The sequence below is a fragment of the Solanum verrucosum genome, unplaced genomic scaffold (genome assembly GCF_900185275.1).
Source record: "Solanum verrucosum unplaced genomic scaffold, falcon-dt-bn FXZP01000187.1, whole genome shotgun sequence".
NCBI lineage: Eukaryota > Viridiplantae > Streptophyta > Magnoliopsida > Solanales > Solanaceae > Solanum > Solanum verrucosum.
The window spans coordinates 236,725-254,893 of record NW_026020413.1 but is presented as its reverse complement, the minus strand read 5'-3'; the positions used below and the strand labels follow the sequence as shown (position 1 = coordinate 254,893).

The window sequence follows — 18,169 nt, the reverse complement described above, 5'->3', positions numbered from 1 at the left end:
TTAATATTTTTTCTTTTTTCTTAACTCATTAAATATCGATAATATCTATGTAAAAAGTAGAACAGCCCAACTAAAGTATTAATTATCCATCCTTTCGTTTTCTTCAAATGTCTCCAAAACCTTAGACAAATAAATTTGCTGTCAATTTTATCATAATTGCTTGCTCTTTTTGGCTAATTTGATGAAAATCTTCAATGGGTTTCTTAGTTTTACATTTTTTTTAGTAGTTTTAAGTGTTGATTAAAGTTTTGTTGATTTTAGATCTAAAAACAAAATGACATATTTTGGTGGTTTAGGCATTGGTTTGAGTTTCCTTTTTGGTTGCATGGTGATGGTATTTGCTGCAGAATTGTACTACTTGTTATGGGTAAGAAAAAGATTTTCAAAAACTAATTGTTTAACCAAAATTGGCACTCAAGAAGTTACAAGAAATCAAGAAGATCAAGATTTGGAGTTAGGTGCATCATCATCATCGTCATTGATAAAATTGGAAGGATACAGAGAAGATAACGAAGAATCGGAACTTACGAGGCTATATAACCTTCGATTCCTCTCTACAATTAAAGAGGAAACGAAAGAGGATTTGGAATCTGATGATGGAAGTAGAAAATGTTCGAAAAGTAAAAGTTTTAGTGATATTGCACTAATTCTTACTCCTCTGTCTTCACCACCTATTAAATCTCAAGAATTCAGTTTCAATCCTTTATTTGAATCTGAAATTAAGAGTATGAAATCTTCACCTCCACCAAAGTTTAAGTTCTTGAGAGATGCTGAGGAGAAACTTATAAGGAGATTAATTGAAGAAGCTGAGAAAAGAAAAAAATCATCAAATTCAATAGTTGTCTCTGTGTGACAACCAGGTCATAGGTTCGAGTCATGAAAATAGTCACTTGTACTAAAATTCATCCTTCTTGCTCCTGCACCTAGTTCAGCTAAAGGTTTAGATTTCTGTCTTACATCTTTTATCTATAGCCAAGAGTTAGAAAAATCTACTTTTGTATTAACTTTAGTTGAGGTAGAAAATATAAACTTTGCTGGTGAACTTTCTGGGTTCTTTATTTCATTTTGTTTTATATGGTATTGTTCGACTACTCACAACATTTATTTTTTCAAAAAAAAAGAAGATATATTTTTGCTGAATGGTTGAAAAAATATATTTAAATTTAGATAGTATGACTTGTATAATTCTCGTAGAATAAATGAAGTAGTACATAATGAAGAACCTAAAACTTGTAGGTGTAAATATGATGAAGATAATATTAATGATATGCTAGAAAGTTATCTTGGTCTTGCTATTGATGAAAATAATGATTTTGATGCATATCTTATTCGGTGAACCGAAACTATTAAGGATCCACAAGGTAAACCTGACCTTTTAGATTGGTGGAATAACCATGGCAAGGGATTTCCAAAACTTCAATCGGTGGCTCGAGATGTACTAGCTATTCAAGCATCTTCAGTAGCTTCGGAGGACGCTTTTAGTCCAACAAGATTTTAAATTAGAGAGCATATGTATTCATTAGCATCAGACAACTTGGAGATATCAATATTATTTAGAGATTGAATTAATGCTGAGAGAAGGAATTATGAACGTCTAGCTTTACCTACCCAATTTCAAAGTGATATTGATGAAATGTTGCAAGATTTTAGTAACGACAATATTGATACATTGGAGGAACTAGCCGATCAACCAATTTCAGATCATGTTACTAGAGAAATGTTAAATGATCTAAGAGAAGACTTCCTTGGGAGCTTGAAATATTAGTATGATAATTCGAGGTATAATTCAAACAGAATCCTTTCTAGAAAGTGGCTGCGTAGATTAGGTCATCTATTAATATTTGTAACTCAAATTGTACTATTTAATTTTTATTAATAAAATTATAGGTTATTCGCCTTTTTAAAAAAAATTATTGTCTTCAATTTAACACGTCATTTTTTAAAATTATATTTCAATTTTCAAATGTTTCAAAGTTCTAACTTTAAGTTATAATTTGAAGGTAAAAAAATTGAAAATTTGATATAAAATTTAAACTTTTTAAGTTTGAAATTTAAACTTTTAAGCTTTTAAAGTTTAAAATTTAAATTTTTAAAGTTTGAAATTTAAACTTTAAGAGTTTAAATCTTTTTTTTTTTTTAAATAATAAGTTATATATTTTGAACCCTTTCTAGAAACGCTACTAAAAAAACAGAACCCTTTCTAGAAACGCTACTAAAAAAACAGAACCTTTCTAGAAACACTACTAACAAAACAGTGAATACCGACCTAAAAATTTCCGACCTCCGGAGGTCGGTATTTACAAGTAGTCGATTTTTATGCAAAATAAATCGGGAAAACCAAATTCCGACCTCTGGAGGTCGAAATTTTTTCCGGAAAAAATGAATTACAATAAAAACCGACCTCTTGATGTCGGTATTAAACAAATAAATCTCTATTAAATATAAAAAACAAATAATACCGACTTCCGTATGTCGGTAAAATTAAATAGTATGTAAAAATAAATTAATATACAATACCGACCTCATGAGGTCGGTATTTTTTATATTTAATTGAGAAAATAATACCGACATCAAGAGGTCGGTTTTTATTTCTGGGAAAAATTCCGACCTCCATAGGTCGGAATTTGGTTATTTTGCATAAAAATCGACTTCTTGATGTCGGTTATAATACCGACTTCCGAATGTCGGTAAAATTAAATAGTATGTAATTAAATTTCTAATTACTGTTAATTAAAGTGACATCCGGAAGTCGATATTTTTATTTCATCTATTACTTTTAAAAGCAACATCCGGAGGTTGGTATTTTTATTTCATCTATTACTTTTAAAAGCGACATTCGGAGGTCGGTATTTTTATTTCATCTATTACTTTTAAAAGCGACATCCGGAGGTCGGTTTGTTGTTCATTTTGTATACTATGAAATTATATTGATATGAAAACCAACAACAAGTAGTCGGTTTTTATGCAAAATAAAGCGGGAAAACCAAATTCCGCCTCAGGAGGTCGGAATTTTTCCCAAAAAATGACTTACAATAAAAACCGACCTCTTGATGTTGGTATTATTTTCTCAATTAAATATAAAAAATAAAATTGAGAAATATTTTGATTTAATTTTATTTAAATCGTCTTCCGGACGACGATTTTGTGTAACATAAAAAACAAAAAAATTATAATACCGACTTTCGGAAGTCGGTAAAATTAAATAGTATGTAATAATTTAATATTTTCAATTAACTTTAAATAAATCGTCTTCCGAATGACGGTTTTATACAAGTTAAAATATAATTTAATATAAAATACCGACCTTCTGATGTCAATATTATTGAATTAACATGATTACTTTTTAATGTGATACCGACCTCATGACGTCGGTATTTTTTATTAAATCTAATTACTTTTAATAAAAGCGACATCTGGAGGTCGGTTTGTTTAAAATATTCCTATTAATAATCATAATTTTGCTATTGTATATAATACTAAAATTTCATTTTACACCTACAATTAATTGTTCAAAAAGTGTAACAATTTTGTATACTTTTATAAATAAAAAGTTAGAATTCGTGGAATAAATAAAAAAATATCTATAATCCATATTTAGAGTATGAAACTACGTTGATATGAATTAGGAGATAATTATACTTATATTTCTAGAGTAATGTACAAATTATATTAGTCTGTCGTCTAATCATGAACTTAATATCTGATGTCATGATGTAGAGGTGAAGAGCTAACATATAATCCATTCGAGTATGAAATGCGTGCGAGATAATATTATTATATACGTTCGATCTAATTGAATGGATGTTAAGTGTAGTGATCACCTTCTAATTATGATGACATGTAAACGATACTTTATCGGAGTATGAAATACGGTGATTAATTATATACTCCTCGAGTAGTTTAACAATTCAAGTCTTATATACTAGTGGTTTAGATATGAAATACATTATCAATTAAAGAAATACCGATGATCAATTCAAGGAGATTTATATATTAAATTTGATATTGATAAACTTTTGTTGATCAATAAAATTAAATTTATATAATTAGGAGTTATATAATTTAAATTTATAAAATTAACTTGATCGATAAATTAAATTTATTAAATTAAACTTCTGTTGATGTGTAGTTAAATTATATATATATATATTGATAAACTTTTGTTGATCAATAAAATTAAATTTATAAAATTAACTTGATCGTTAAATTAAATTTATTAAATTAAACTTCTGTTGATGTGTAGTTAAATTTTATATATATATATTTGATATTGATAAACTTTTGTTGATCAATAAAATTAAATTTATAAAATTAACTTGATCAATAAATTAAATTTATTAAATTAAACTTCTGTTGATGTGTAGTTTAATTTTATATATATATATATATATATATACTCCTCGAGTAGTTCAACAAATCAAGTCTTATATACTAGTGGTTTAGATATGAAATACATTATCAATTAAAGAAATACCGATAATCAATTCAAGGAGATTTATATATTAAATTTGATATTGATAAACTTTTGTTGATCAATAAAATTAAATTTATATAATTAGGAGTTATATAATTTAAATTTATAAAATTAACTTGATCGATAAATTAAATTTATTAAATTAAACTTCTGTTGATGTGTAGTTAAATTATATATATATATATATATATTGATAAACTTTTGTTGATCAATAAAATTAAATTTATAAAATTAACTTGATCGTTAAATTAAATTTATTAAATTAAACTTCTGTTGATGTGTAGTTAAATTTTATATATATATATATATATTTGATATTGATAAACTTTTGTTGATCAATAAAATTAAATTTATAAAATTAACTTGATCGATAAATTAAATTTATTAAATTAAACTTCTGTTGATGTGTAGTTTAATTATATATATATATATATATACTCCTCGAGTAGTTCAACAAATCAAGTCTTATATACTAGTGGTTTAGATATGAAATACATTATCAATTAAAGAAATACCGATGATCAATTCAAGGAGATTTATATATTAAATTTGATATTGATAAACTTTTGTTGATCAATAAAATTAAATTTAATGTATTTCATATATATATATATGTATGTATGTATGTTTAATTAATAAATCAACCACAAGAGCTGAGTTTGTATTAAAATAAATTAATAAATACAGACCTAAAGAGGTCGGTATATTTAAATTATTATTTTATTTAAATAATATCGACTTCACGATGTCAGTATTTATTCAATATTTTTAAATATAGATAATTATTTTAAAAAATACCGACATCCCGTGGTCGGTAAATTAAACAATTCTCTTAAGAAAAGAATGATAATATCAAGTCTCACTCCTAAGTGAAGTCTCAAAACCTAAGTGAAGTCTCACTCCCCACCCCCGACCCACCCCCATTGGCGCCCATCCCCGACCGGCGCCACACCACCATCCCCGACCGGCGCCACCACCGCAGCAACAGAGGAAGGTCGCGCGCAGCTGCTGGTCGCACCCAACTGCAGAGGAAGGTCACGCTGCCTCCATCCCGACCGGCGCCGCCTCCATCCCGACCGGTGCCGCCTCCATATCAGTTTTCTCAGTTCGCGCCACAATCCCCGACCTTCTTACTCAAGGTGAATTTTTAGAACCTCCATAAAATATTACTTTTGTTTCTATTTAGTTGAAGTATCTCAAAATTACAGTACTAGTATACTTAGTTTTATTGATTGTTAGTTAGTAAGTGAATGGTTTAGGGTTTTTGATTGTTAGTTTGAATTAGGGATTATTTGATTGTTAGTTTGTGTTTGTTGATTGTGAATTGAAAATTTTAATGTTAGGGTTAGTTTGAATTAGGGTATCTTAGGATTTGTTTGAAATTCGGTATTTCTTGAGTTAATTAGTTTGATTTTGGAATTGTAAGATTAGATTGAATTAGGGTATTAAGGAGTTGTTTGAATTTGGGTATTATTTGAGTTAGTTTGAATTATTATTGAGATTTTAGGACTAATAGTTTGAATTTGGGATTAGGAATAGCTAGCTAATTTTAATTTAGGATTTTTAGGATTTTAGCACTAGTTAGATTTTGGGATTTTAGGGGTAGTTTTAATTTGTTATTTTAAGACAAGTTTGAATTTTGAATGTAGAACTAGTTTGAATTATTATTGAGATTTTAGGACTACTAATAGTTTGAATTTAGGATTTTAGCACTATAGTTTGATTTTTGAATACTAGGAGTACTTTCAATTTGTGATTTTAAGGCTAGTTTGAATTTGGAATTTAGGACTAATAGTTTGAATTATATTTGATATTTTAGGACTAATTAATAGTTGAAGGTGGGACACTAGCTAGCTAGTTTGAATTTAGAATTTTAGGAATTTGAATTACAACTTAATTAGAACTTATAATTAATTATAATTTGAATTTACTTTAAATTGAACTTAATTAGGAATATCAACTTGAAATTAGAACTTGAACTTGAAACTAATTAGCTTGAATATATAACTAATTAAGTTTAGAAATTAGATATGAACTTGAATTGAAACTTGAACTTATTAAAACTTGAATATATATATATATAACTAATATTCTTGGATATGAAGTTTATGTTTATCTAATTTAAGAACTTTTCGTGCTAGGCAACTGAGGAAATTCAACATGTAAAAAGGTTGATACAAGACTATATTGATTCTTTCATCAAAGTTGGAGATAAGGTTGGTGCTTCTAAATTTCTTAAGTTCAAGTACAATTGTTTTCAATAATGTCTTTGTGTCCATCTAGTATTGATACTTAACTTTAATTCTAGTGATTATAATTGATTGTTTGTTAGTATATTATTGTTTTTGTTTGTTGGTTGTGTTATTCAATTGTTAATTTGATTTGATTATTGTTAGTTAGGTATAAATAATTGAAGATTTTTATTTGAAGGTTTTTTTAAAAAAGAAATTAGGCATTGTTAGTTAGTGAAGAATTAACATTTTTATATTTTAGGACTAGTTTAAACTTGAGAATATGTAATTTGAGGTTGAATTGGGATTTTTTGGGATTTGATTTTAGGACTAGTTAGTAAAGTGTTAATTTGAAATAATATATTTGGTAAGCATAAGTACCAACACTAGTTGATCCTATTGATGACAAAATTGATTTTCTTGCAAGATCAATTTGTGTCCATCTAGTGTTGACACTTAGCTTTAAATTTAGAAATAATATATTTATTGAGCATAAGTACCAACACTAGTTGATCCTATTGATGACAAAATTGATTTTCTTGCAAGATCGATTTGTGTCCATCTAGTGTTGACACTTAGCTTTAAATTTAGAAATAATATATTTGTTGAGCATAAGTACCAACACTAGTTGATCCTATTGATGACAAAATTGATTTTCTTGCAAGATCGATTTGTGTCCATCTAGTGTTGACACTTAGCTTTAAATTTAGAAATAATATATTTGTTGAGCATAAGTACCAACACTGGTTGATCCTATTGATGACAAAATTGATTTTCTTGCAAGATCGATTTGTATCCATCTAGTGTTGATATTAAGCTTTAATTTAGGAATAATGTGTTTGTTAAGCATAAGTACCAACTCTAGGTAAAGTTAAAAAGTTGTTATGTTGTTTAAATAAGTTAAAATAAATAATGTGGTTTAGTTAGTGAATTTAGTTGTTGGAATTAAGTCAAAACTAAACTAGTTAACGTTAAAAAGTTGTTAAGTTGTTTAAATAAGTTAATATAAATAATGTGGGTTAGTTAGTGAATTTAGTTGTTGGAATTAAGTCAAAACTAAACTAGTTAACGTTAAAAAGTTGTTAAGTTGTTTAAATAAGTTAAAATAAATAATGTGGGTTAGTTAGTGAATTTAATTGTTGGAATTAAGTCAAAACTAAACTAGGTAAAGTTGTTAAGTTGTTTAAATACGTTAAAATAAATAATGTGGGTTAGTTAGTGAATTTAGTTGTTGGAATTAAGTCAAAACTAAACTAGGTAAAGTTGTTAAGTTGTTTAAATACGTTAAAATAAATAATGTGGGTTAGTTAGTGAATTTAGTTGTTGGAATTAAGTCAAAACTAAACTAGGTAAAGTTGTTAAGTTGTTTAAATACATTAAAATAAATAATGTGGGTTAGTTAGTGAATTTAGTTGTTGGAATTAAGTCAAAACTAAACTAGTTAAAGTTAAAAAGTTGTTAAGTTGTTTAAATAAGTTAAAATAAATAATGTGGGTTAGTTAGTGAATTTAGTTGTTGGAATTAAGTCAAAACTAAACTAGTTAAAGTTAAAAAGTTGTTAAGTTGTTTAAATAAGTTAAAATAAATAATGTGGGTTAGTTAGTGAATTTAGTTGTTGGAATTAAGTAAAAACTAAACTAGTTAAAGTTGTTATGTTGTTTAAATAAGTTAAAATAAATAATGTGGGTTAGTTAGTGAATTTAGTTGTTGAAATTAAGTCAAAACTAAACTAGGTAAAGTTGTTAAGTTGTTTAAATAATTTAAAATAAATAATGTGGGTTAGTTAGTGAATTTAGTTATTGGAATTAAGTCAAAACTAAACTAGTTAAAGTTGTTTAAATAAGTTAAAATAAATAATGTGGGTTAGTTAGTGAATTTAGTTGTTGGAATTAAGTCAAAACTAAACTAGTTAAAGTTGTTTAGTTGTTTAAATAAGTTAAAATAAATAATGTCGTTTAGTTAGTGAATTTAGTTGTTGGAATTAAGTCAAAACTATTGTAGTTAAAGTTAAAAAGTTGTTAAGTTGTTTAAATAAGTTAAAATAAATAATGCCGTTTAGTTAGTGAATTTAGTTGTTGGAATTAAGTCAAAACTAAACTAGTTAAAGTTAAAAAGTTGTTAAGTTGTTTAAATAAGTTAAAATAAATAATGTGGGGTTAGTTAGTGAATTTAGTTGTTGGAATTAAGTCGAAACTAAACTAGTTAAAGTTGTTAAGTTGTTTAAATAAGTTAAAATAAATAATGTCGTTTAGTTGGTGAATTTAGTTGTTGGAATTAAGTCAAAACTAAACTAGTTAACGTTAAAAGGTTGTTAAGTTGTTTAAATAAGTTAAAATAAATAATGTGGGTTAGTTAGTGAATTTAGTTGTTGGAATTAAGTCAAAACTAAACTAGTTAAAGTTGTTAAGTTGTTTAAATAAGTTAATATAAATAATGTCGTTTAGTTGGTGGATTTAGTTGTTGGAATTAAGTCAAAACTAAACTAGTTAATGTTGTTTAAAAAAGTTAAAATAAATAATGTCGTTTAGTTGGTGAATTTAGTTGTTGGAATTAAAATTATCATTATTGTTTGTGTAGATGGATCCTGATCGTAGTTGGATGTATAATAGAAACAATCCTGGTCGAGCGGGTATGATTCCAAAATTCGCAAAAGGTGTCACTAGATTTATAAATCATGCAAAGACACTTGATGATTTTTTAACTTCAAGATTGATTAGGTGTCCGTGTCTGATGAACCGATTAGAGGTTTAGTCTACGGCTATCCAGAAAAGGTGTATCAGAAGAAGAAGTCTTAGTATTGTGGTTCATCATCCTCAAACTTTTATGGCGGGGATAGAGAGACAATATCTGCAATGGAGAGTAAGATAGCTTATCTCAATGCCGAGCTTGCTGTTGTAGCCGAAAGAGAGAAGAAGAGAGAAGAAAGAGAGAAGAAGAGAGAGGAGGAAATTGCGGCAGCAAAGGAGGTAGAGAACAAGAGGTATGCAGCGCTTCAGGCCCAACTAACTTTTCTTTTTGAATCAGGAAATATTCTTCCTCCATGTCCGGCCAGCAGTGATGGATCTGATCAGGAGGGTGATGAGAATGATAAGTTTGATAAGGAAAGTGAGGGTGATGAGAATGGTAAGGCTGATAAGGAGAGTGAGGGTGATGAGGAGTAGTTGTATCTATTTGACATTTTAGACTTCTATAATTTTGGAATTGTTTAATTTGATCGTATTTTAGTTTATTTTGAAGTTGGATGAAGTTTATTTTGAAATAGTTTAATGTATATGTTGAAAATATTGTGTTGTTTTGGTTGGATGAAGTTTATTTGGCTTTGGGTTGTTTTGGTTGGATGAATTTTATTTTGCTTTGGGTTGTTTTGGTTGAATGAATTTTATTTGGCTTTGGTTGTTTTGGTATAAATATGCAGGTGGGCAATTAAAAATTGCAGCAATTTGCTGCCTGTTTTGCAGCAGAAAACCAACCTTCGGAGGTCGGAATTTCAAAAATAAAAAATAAAAATACTGACCTCCAGAGGTTAGAATTTCAACATTACAAAAATAAAAATATCGACCTCCGGAGGTCAGAATTTCAAAATTTAAAAAATAAAAATACCGACCTCCGGAGGTCAGAATTTCAACATTACAAAAATAAAAATACTAACCTCCGGAGGTCAAAATTTCAACATTACAAAAATAAAAATACCGACCTCCGGAGGTCAGAATTTCAACATTACAAAAATAAAAATACCGACCTTCGGAGGTCAGATTTTCAACATTACAAAAATAAAAATACCGACCTCCGAAGGTCAGAATTTCAACATTACAAAAATAAAAATATCGACCTCCGGAGGTCAGAATTTCAACATTACTAAAATAAAAATACCGACCTCCGGAGGTCAGAATTTCAACATTACAAAAGTAAAAATACCGACCTCCGGAGGTCAGAATTTCAACATTATAAAAATAAAAATACCAACCTCCAAAGGTCGAAATTTAAAAAAATGAATATTTCAACATAAAATAAAAACCGACCTCGAGAGGTCAATAAATACTGACCTCCAGAGGTCGGTATTGAATAGCGACCAAGCTTTTTCCAACCTAAGCTGGGATGTCGGTTTTAGCTCGATATTTCAGGGAATACCGACCTCCGGAGGTCGGTATTCACTGTTTCTTTAGTAGTGAAAGTGGCTGCGTAGATTAGGTCATCTACTAATGTTTGTAACTCAAATTGTACTATTTAATTTTTATTAATAAAATTATAGGTTATTCGCCTTTTTTAAAAAAAAAATTATTGTCTTCAATTTAACACAAGTCATTTTTTAAAATTATATTTCAATTTTCAAATGTTTCAAAATTCTAACTTAAGTTATAATTTGAAAGTCAAAAAAATTGAAAATTGAAAGTTTGATATAAAATTTAAACTTTTAATCATTTAAATTTTTAAGTTTGAATTTTAAACTTTTAAGCTTTTAAAGTTTAAAATTTAAATTTTTAAAGTTTGAAATTTAAACTTTAAGAGTTTAAACCTTATTTTTTATAAAAAATAATAAGTTATATATTTTGAAATATATTAATTTTAAGTTAGACTTTTAAAAAGAAATATTTCAAAAATTTTAATTTTAAATTAGACTTTAATTAATAATTAATTAATTTTTTAAAATAAAAAAGTAGTTGTTATCCCGGATTACTGGTTGGGTCCGGGACGGTAAGGACCAAAATTGTCGGTAGTTCCGGTATCGGTCCCGTTTCGATTCCGGCTGTTTTCTGTTTTCTTTGCGAATGACGTCGGTTTTGATTCGGTTTCAGTAGGTGCGGTCCGGTAGTGCCAATCCCGGTATCATTGCCACACTTAAATTTATGACCTTGACCAATTCCAAGACTCGACTTCCAACCCAAGATTTGATTCCCACCTCCTGAATCCAACCTCGATTCTAAAAGATTAAAATAATATTTTTTGTTTATATCAGTGAGTATTAATTGGAACAATAAATTTAGAAAACCAAACAAATGAAAAATGATTTTCCGAAGTAGAACATTAATTTACGAAGCATTTTCTACTATGTATACCAATAGTCCAATATTAATACTAATGCATCCGTTACTTTTAGATACCAGAGAACGATTTAGAACACATATTTGATTTTGTAATTCCTCACGAATTTATTTTAGTTTTATGTCTTTTTTATAAGCGATTTTTATTTTTATACATAAAAGATAAAAAAAATCTTTTCATCTATTTAATTTGTAACTAGCCATAAATAATCATTTCCTCGTAAAAACATATATGAGTGCTTACCATTTGAGCACAAAATCATTACATTCCATTCATTAGAATTTAGACCATAGCAATTTTCACCGGTTATTCCTTTTTGAGAAAGCTATTTGATAAATGATCTTCTTAAAACTTTTTTTCATAACTTATGAATCTTTAACCCTTGGAGATATTTTTTCGAACTAACAAAAAAAATTATTAAAAAAAATGTGAAATTACATGAATCTAGAATTTGGCAAGTTATTCTAATCTAATGTTTAATCTGAAAAGTTAAAAAACATATGAACAAACATTAGTCTATAGGAGAGTAATTTTGTAAGGATTATATTATATTTGCACAATTTGTAAAATTATGAATAAAATCTAAATAGTGACCTAAAATATCAATATTTGCGTAAATCAACCAATGACAAATCTAAAATTTCAAAAAGGCGAGTGCACCATTATTGTTAGATGTAAAATTTTACAGTGAAAAACAAAAAATATACTCATTGTACTGCGTATTATTTATTTATCTATATTTTTATTACAAAAAGAAAAAGAAGATGAATGTGAAACGATTGGGGTTTCATCCCTCAGAGACTAATGCTCAAACTTGTGTACTACTCCTTGTCTCCTTCATTCTTAATCAGAGTCTTGGGTTTAAATCCTCCAGATATAGAGTCGAGTTTGTTAAGAAGCGTTTTATCCCTAATGTAGGACTTTTTCGACGCGAGTTCTAATTTAGTCGAGCTCCAATATCGATACTGGACACCGAATGAAAAACAAAAAAAAAAATACCTTAAGATGATACTAGGTACTCCCTTCGTCCCAATTTATGTTGCACATTTCGAATTTCGAGATTCAAACAAGTCTATCTTTGACCGTAAATTTTTCATATATCTTTTAATTATTTTGAATTGCCAATTATTGTGACTTATAGTACTTTTTATGTAGTTTACAAATATATAAATTTTATTTAAAAAAGATTGAATATTCAATGCATAAATCGCCGGTCAAACTTAAATTGTTTTGACTCTTGCAAAAATGAAAAATGCTACGTAAATTGAGAAAAAGGGAGTATATTTTATAAAGGGAAGTGCTAAATGACCAGAAAATTTGGCCAGAAAATTTAAAAAATTATAATATTTTTTTAATTTTAAAATAAACTGATTTTTTTTTCATTTTTTAGTTAAAATGCATTAAAATTAAAAGGGTAAAAATATTTAAAAAGATAAAATAACATAGATAAAATATCATTCTGACCAAATTTTCTGACCAAAAGGATTTTTCCTTTATCGAATTTAATCGTTTTTTTACACATAAATTCGTCACTGGAATCAACTATTAGACCAAGTCACCGATAACTAAGGAAGTTTGGTCCAGACCAAAGATCCAATAAACACGGGTATTTTAGCTTAGGCCCAAACCCATTATATATTGAGCCCAATTAGCGAAAACGTTAACGTAGCTTTCTGTTTCTGTTTCAGTAATGGCCGGAAAAGGAGAAGGTCCGGCGATCGGGATCGATCTCGGAACGACGTACTCCTGCGTCGGCATTTGGCAGGATGATCATGTAGAGATCATCGCAAATGACCAAGGCAATCGTACGACGCCGTCTTTCGTTGCTTTCACTGACACCGAGCGTCTCATTGGTGACTCCGCTATGAATCAGGCCGGCGAAAACGCTACAAACACTGTTTTCAGTAAGCTCTCACCTATCAATCTCAATTTTTATGATGTATTTGTCGAATGATTTATATATGTTTGCAGAATCAGGTTGATTTTTGTGCTGAAATTACTGCTCATGCAAGACGAGTGTGTGTATCAGTTTTGACATTAGATCATTTCATATAGACCAAAAATGAATTATCTTGTTAAATTTAGCTTCGAAAATTAATCAAATTGATTTTCGGTAAAACGGAAAGTGTGTAGCAACTTTCAACAGAGAGATTAGTTTGTATACATAGCATGCAGTATGAGAATGAAATCAGTTTTGTCTTGGATCGTTTCTTCAATACTAGTTTTTCGTGTAATTTTTGAATGTCTAAAATTAGTAAATTAGTTGATTTAACTCTCAAATTTCATCCAAACTGTTCTCAATAAGCTAAATGTGCTGAACAAGTTTGGAATGATATATAGCAATACTGCGTGCAGTATGAATATGAGATCAGTTAAGTCTGTTCTGCTAATCTTGCAGTTCATATATTAGTATAACATCAGTTTCCGTTTTAGATCGTTTATAGAGAGATTTTGTGTTGTTATAGGGCTTTTTTTTGCCTACTTTTCGAATATCATAATTTTATTAAAGCCGAATAAAAGAAACATTACAAAAAAATTTAGTCAATATGATTCTTGATGAGTGAAATTGGAAAGAGATTAGTTTGTGGATAAAATATAGCTAATTGCACCTGGCACATTGGCAGATGTGAAGCGCCTTATCGGGAGGAGGATTACTGATCCTACTGTACAGAGTGACATGAAATTGTGGCCATTTAAAGTTATTACTGGACCTGATGACAAGCCAATGATTGGTGTAAACTTCAAGGGTGAAGAGAAGAACTTTTCTCCTGAAGAAATCTCATCTATGGTGCTTACAAAGATGAAGGAAATTGCTGAGGCTTTCCTTGGATCAACTGTAAAGAATGCTGTGGTAACTGTACCTGCATACTTCAATGACTCGCAACGTCAGGCTACTAAGGATGCTGGTGTCATTGCTGGTCTAAATGTCACACGTATTATCAATGAGCCTACGGCTGCTGCCATTGCTTATGGTCTGGATAAAAAAGCTAGCAGTGTAGGTGAGAAGAATGTGCTTATCTTTGATCTTGGTGGTGGTACTTTTGATGTCTCCCTCCTCACTATTGAAGAGGGAATTTTTGAGGTCAAATCTACAACAGGAGATACTCATCTTGGAGGAGAAGATTTTGACCAGAAATTGGTCGGTCAGTTTGTCCTGGATTTCAAGAGAAAGCATAGGAAGGACTTAACAAGTAATCCTAGATCCTTAAGAAAATTGAGGACAGCTTGCGAGAGGGCGAAGAGAACTCTTTCTTCAACCGAACAGGCAACTGTTGAAATTGATTCACTATATGAGGGAATTGACTTCAAATCCAGCATCACGCGTGCCAAATTTGAGGAGTTGAACATGGAACTCTTCAAGAAGTGTGTGGATCCAATTGAGAAATGTTTGAGGGATGCTAGAGTGGACAAGGACAGTGTCCATGAAATCGTTCTTGTTGGTGGATCAACTAGAATTCCCAAGGTGCAGGAGCTGTTGCAGAACTTCTTTAACGGGAAGGAGCTTTGCAAGAGCATCAACCCCGACGAAGCTATTGCTTACGGCGCTGCTGTGCAAGCTGCCATTCTTAGTGGAGAGGGTAATGAGAAAGTTAAAGATTTGCGCCTTTTGGATGTCACCCCTTTATCGCTAGGACTCGAAACTGCTGGAGGACTTATGACTGTCCTGATTCCAAGGAACACCACCATTCCTGCAAAGAGAAAGAAGATATTCTCAACTTATTCTGATAACCAATCTGGAGAGTTAATTCAGGTTTACGAGGGAGAGAGAGCAAGGACAAAAGACAACAACTTGTTGGGTAAATTTGAGCTCTCTGGTATACCTCCTGCACCAAGGGGTATTCTTCAGATAACTGTCTGCTTTGACATTGATGCCAATGGCATCTTAAATGTTTCCGCCGAGGACAATACCACCGGACAGAGGAAAAAAATTACAATTACGAATGACAAAGGTAGGCTGTCGAAGGATGAGATTGAGAAGATGGTCCAGGATACTGAGAAGTACAAGGCAGATGATGAAGAACACAAGAAAAAAATAGAGGGAAAGTTGGCTTGAAAGCAACCAACTTGCAGAAGCTGATGAGTTTGAGGATAAGATGGAGGTTGAAGGCATATGCAATCCACTAATTGCCAAGATGTACCAAGGTGCTTGAGGTGCACCTATGGCTGGTGGTGGTGGTGGGGCAGGTCCCAAGATTGAGGAGATGGATTAAGTGATATATAGAACATCTTTTTCTTTTCTTTCTATTAGTGTAGTTTAACATAGGTAGGTAGGTAGGTTTATTTGTTTTTTTCGTTTCGTTTTCAAACTGGTGATGTTCATTCTTCATAGTTCTACGCCATCAATTTCGAGCTGCCAATGGCAAGTTACAGTAAGTCAGTTGCTTTAATGGAGCAATATAAGTCGGTTTCAACATTGGGTATGTTGTTGTATAAAACCTTATTTCTTTGCACTTAATAAAGGTCTGAATCTGTATGATTCAAATCTTACGCATATATTTCACACGACTTAGTGATTTACTCTTGATTAGCCTACGAGTGAAACAAGTTGCCTAATATGTTCCAACGAAGCATTAAGAACAATAAGTAAAGAACACAATACTTTTTCGTGGGGAACACCCAACTCCAAAAGATGTAAGAAATCACAACCTGTACCTTACCAGATTTAACCCCAACTTCACTGAATCAATGAGCATCAACATAATTCAGATTACAACTCTTGCAATCTTACGAACTAACTCTAATTCCTAAACTTTAAGTTATGAGTTCAAATTAAAACTCTTGCAATCCTAGAAACTAACTATAATTTCTGAAATTCTACACAAACCTATCATGGTATGTGTTCCCAAGTGTTCAAGTTATTCCAACTTAAAGACAACACCCCTAATTTAGTTTAGAACTCACTAAACTAGGATTACATCAACATTACCACTCAAAGAAAAACTTCTAATACATAAACTATATAATAGGGCTTGGTTCTTCAATGTATTCCTTCAATCTTTTGGTAGCACTTGCGAAGTTAATTTTTTAATTGCCTTTTTTTCTCGGCAAGTGCACTAGTATTATGAATGACTTCACTTCTATTTAAGAACAACTTTTAGAGAGTTGTTCATCAATTCAAACTCCATATTCACGCAAACTCTCTTGACTTAAAGTTCTACTTCAAATCAAACTCCTTGCCTCTTTAGAATCTCTCTTCAAATCAAAGTCATTGATTCTTTTGTGTCGTATCGAACTCCAACTCTTCAATTCAACACATGTTTGTTTCCTTAAGTTTATCACGAAACTATCATCCATTCCTTTGATTATTGCACACTTGTCTTTATTATTTAGTGATCTTGCTACATATTCAGCTCCTTGACACGGTGTATTTATGAATCAGGTTGACTTACACATTTCATATTACTTTGTCAATCATCAAACTGCATAGAATCCAACATACGTCATTAAGTGTATTTGTTTATATGAGGATCAAACCACTTATTTGGTTTGAGAAGATCTTAATCATTAAGTTTTTTAACAAAGTTTTACTATCAGTAATAATTATTTTTGTATGAATAATTTTCACCACCACTTTATGCACAATCACCAATGATCACCATTAATTACATCTGCCATCATAATAATCACACCATATCTTCACCAACTGTTAATTAGCCATCACTATTAACCACCTTTGTCATTATAATTATAATTGTTGCCAACCTCCATCATTATCATCAATCACCACACTTTCTTCAGCCATCAACACCAACACCAATACCACTAACTACTAACCTCAATCAACTTCACAATCACAATTGCTGCCACCATCACTACCAACCATCACCATCGGGCTAGTCACTACAATATTATCCATCTCTATCATCATAATTATCACTACCATCATTACTAGCCATTAATACCAACCACCACCACCACTATCATTACAAACCATCTCTATCATCACTAGCGAATATATATATATATATATATAAATCAAATTATGATTTTATGATTTTATTTTATTATATTTTATATTTATAATAGTGAATTACTTTTCTATTTGAATTATATATTTATCATGTTTACAAACAAAAAATTATACACATTCGTATGTTGAAAAACAAACAATCTTAATTATTCAGTGTTCAAATCTAGAATAACATCTTAATCATACATATGTGCATTCAGATTCAAATGTCTTTGTCTTAATGTCAAGACCCTGACCTGTCGTGGTAACACCCACACTAACCCTCCAATGGGAGAACCAATTACTAACCCAACTCAACTACCTTCAAACATATTATAAGAAACAACTTACTACATAAAACACTAGGAAAAATAGTCTAACGCAAATAAAAGATTGAGTTCCCATAAAGTCAAATAAATCATCCTAACAATTATGAAATTTAACCTCTAGAATCTGAAAGTCATCATATTAAAT

The 18,169-nt window shown here is 29.9% G+C and overlaps 1 protein-coding gene and 1 pseudogene across 1 annotated transcript; both read left to right on the top strand.

The window, feature by feature from the left end:
• Positions 1-274: 274 nt before the first annotated feature.
• LOC125840750 (uncharacterized) lies at positions 275-853 on the top strand. The gene has a single exon (XM_049519724.1). The coding sequence runs from the start codon at positions 275-277 to the stop codon at positions 851-853; it is 579 nt and encodes a 192-aa protein (XP_049375681.1).
• A 12,582-nt stretch (positions 854-13,435) lies between these two features.
• LOC125840766 (heat shock 70 kDa protein 4-like) lies at positions 13,436-15,956 on the top strand (annotated as a pseudogene).
• Positions 15,957-18,169: the final 2,213 nt, after the last annotated feature.

Excerpts from the sequence above, each read along its gene's own strand:
- LOC125840750 (XM_049519724.1), top strand. The coding sequence starts at position 275 with ATGACATATTTTGGTGGTTTAGGCATTGGTTTGAGTTTCCTTTTTGGT.